Consider the following 2,247-nt stretch of genomic DNA (forward strand, 5'->3'; position numbering starts at 1 on the left):
TAAATGACACTTAAATTGTTCAGATGGACTATTTGATAGTCTGTTATGTTCAGTTCAACAACTGTCATTGAGTATCTGCTAAGGATTGTAGAAGCCTTAAGGCTTTTTTTAATTTAGAGAATTTAGAGAATTTATAAACTTGTGACAGCCTTTATATTCATATTCATATAGTCAAAAGTACATAAAGGCAAGAAAAGATACTGGCAAAGCACTATAAAAGGCAAAATATGGGACACCTGGGTGACTCAGATGGTTAAACCTCTGCCTTCAGCTCAGGTCGTGATCTTTGGGTCCCAGAATCTAGTCCCACATCAGGCTTCTTGCTCAGTGGGGAGTCTGCTTTTCCCTCTGCCTCTGCTCCTCTACCCTGCTTATTCTCTCTCTCTCTCTCTCTCTCTCAAATTAATAAATAAAATCTTTTTTTTAAAGGCAAAATATGGGAAGGAGAGATCAAGTGTCATTGGGGAAATCATAAAAAAATTAATGAAGAAGATATTTGAAGATGAGCCTTGACATATAAGTAGAATTTCAAGGTGGAAAATGGGTGTCAAGGTTGAAGTAGAGTTAACAGTGAAGCTCACCATTAGGAAAGTTGCACCTACATAAAGGAACAGTTAGCAGAATGGTTTTCTTAGACTGCAGAGTATGTGAAAAGACAAAGAGTGAAAAGACAATCCAAATTGTGGAGGACTTTGTCAGAGATAGGAATGATATACGAGAAATAAACATGGAAGAGATGCATATTGGTTTGTTATTAAATTTTATTTGTGCTGGATATTTGGAAAATTAATTCAAAATGAATGATGTGTAGTGTTGATAGAAACAGCAGACAGATAGGAAGTCAGTTAGTCATCTAGGAATAGGGTAACTGAGAGGTACTGAGAATCTGACTTAGTATTTTGGTGGTAGGAAAGTTGTAGGACTAACAGCATTGTGGAGATGTTTGAATTAGATGACACCCAACTCTACGCAACTCTAAAATTGCATGGGTTATAACTCCAATTTATGATAAAATTTCACTGACTTTGAAAAAGTTCTTTATGGGCCAATAATTGTTAAATATGAGTTCCCTTAGAACACACAAGTTTGAGCACAGCTTTTTGAATCTGCTTTGTTTTCACACTATAGATGATGGGATTCATCACAGGGGGAATGAGCAAGTAAATATTAGCAATCAGTGTGGGCACATATGGTGGAGAATGTTTTCCAAATCTGTGAACAAAAGACAGGCTGATTAAAGGGATGTAGAATAAGGCCACAGCTGTGATATGAGAAATGCAGGTGCTGAAGGCCTTTTTCCTCTCCTCTGGTGATGCAATGTTGAGAACTGAGCGAATGATCAGGACATAGGAAAGCAAGATAAAGATAGAGTCCACTCCAGCAGTAGAGATGATTGCTGTTAGTCCAAATGCACTGTTGATCTTTGTGTCTGAACACGAGAGCTTCATTACATCAGGGTGGAAGCAGTAGGAATGATGGAGCACATGACTTCGGCAGAACGATAGACGCTTGAGAAGCAGAACTAGTGGTGTCAGAATGACAGTCCCCCTGGTAATGACTGCCAAACCAATCTGTGCAATCCTTGCATGAGTTAGAATGGTAGCATATCTCAGTGGGTTGGAAATGGCCACAAAACGATCAAAAGCCATAGCCAGGAGCACTGAAGATTCCATGAAAGTGAAAAGGTGAATGAAGAACATTTGTGATAAGCAAGCATTAAAGCTGATCTCCCGGGCATTGAGCCAGAATATTCCTAGTACTGTCACCAGTGTAGAGATGCATAAGCCAATATCAGTGGTGGACAACATGGAGAGGAAATAGTACATGGGCTCATGGAGGCTTGGCTCAGTGAGGACTACAAACAGGATCAGGGTATTCCCAGAAAGAGCAGTTAAATAGAGGCAGCAGAAGGGTATCGAGATCCAGGCGTGGGCCCATTCAAGTCCAGGGACCCCAGTCAAGAGAAAAGTAGGGAAAGTAGAATTATGGAAAATTTGCATTATGATCTGCAGGAGCTGAATTCTCTTGTAAGATCTTGATTTTCTAAATTTAGAATTTTAAAGTTACTTTTAAAGTTTAATACACATTTGGTAAAGTGCTCAAAACTTTAGAGTACGGCTTAATGAGTACAGCTTAATGCATCTGTATGCAGTCATAGAACTACTTTCAAGATAACCGATAGAACATTACCAGCAACCCAGAAGGCTTCCTAATGCCTTACCCTCATCAATATCTTCTCCTATTGTA

At 39.1% G+C, this 2,247-nt stretch overlaps 1 protein-coding gene across 1 annotated transcript; it reads right to left on the reverse strand.

Annotated features, from left to right (window-relative positions):
- Positions 1–1,055: 1,055 nt before the first annotated feature.
- Positions 1,056–2,000, reverse strand: LOC113269515 (olfactory receptor 51F2-like). Its single transcript, XM_026518393.3, has one exon. It carries the CDS (start codon positions 1,998–2,000, stop codon positions 1,056–1,058), a length of 945 nt encoding a protein of 314 aa, XP_026374178.2.
- Positions 2,001–2,247: the final 247 nt, after the last annotated feature.

The sequence above is a fragment of the Ursus arctos genome, unplaced genomic scaffold (genome assembly GCF_023065955.2).
Source record: "Ursus arctos isolate Adak ecotype North America unplaced genomic scaffold, UrsArc2.0 scaffold_22, whole genome shotgun sequence".
Lineage (NCBI taxonomy): Eukaryota > Metazoa > Chordata > Mammalia > Carnivora > Ursidae > Ursus > Ursus arctos.

Bases quoted from the DNA above. Each gene is read 5' to 3' on its own strand.
- LOC113269515 (XM_026518393.3), bottom strand. From the start codon at position 2,000: ATGCAAATTTTCCATAATTCTACTTTCCCTACTTTTCTCTTGACTGGG.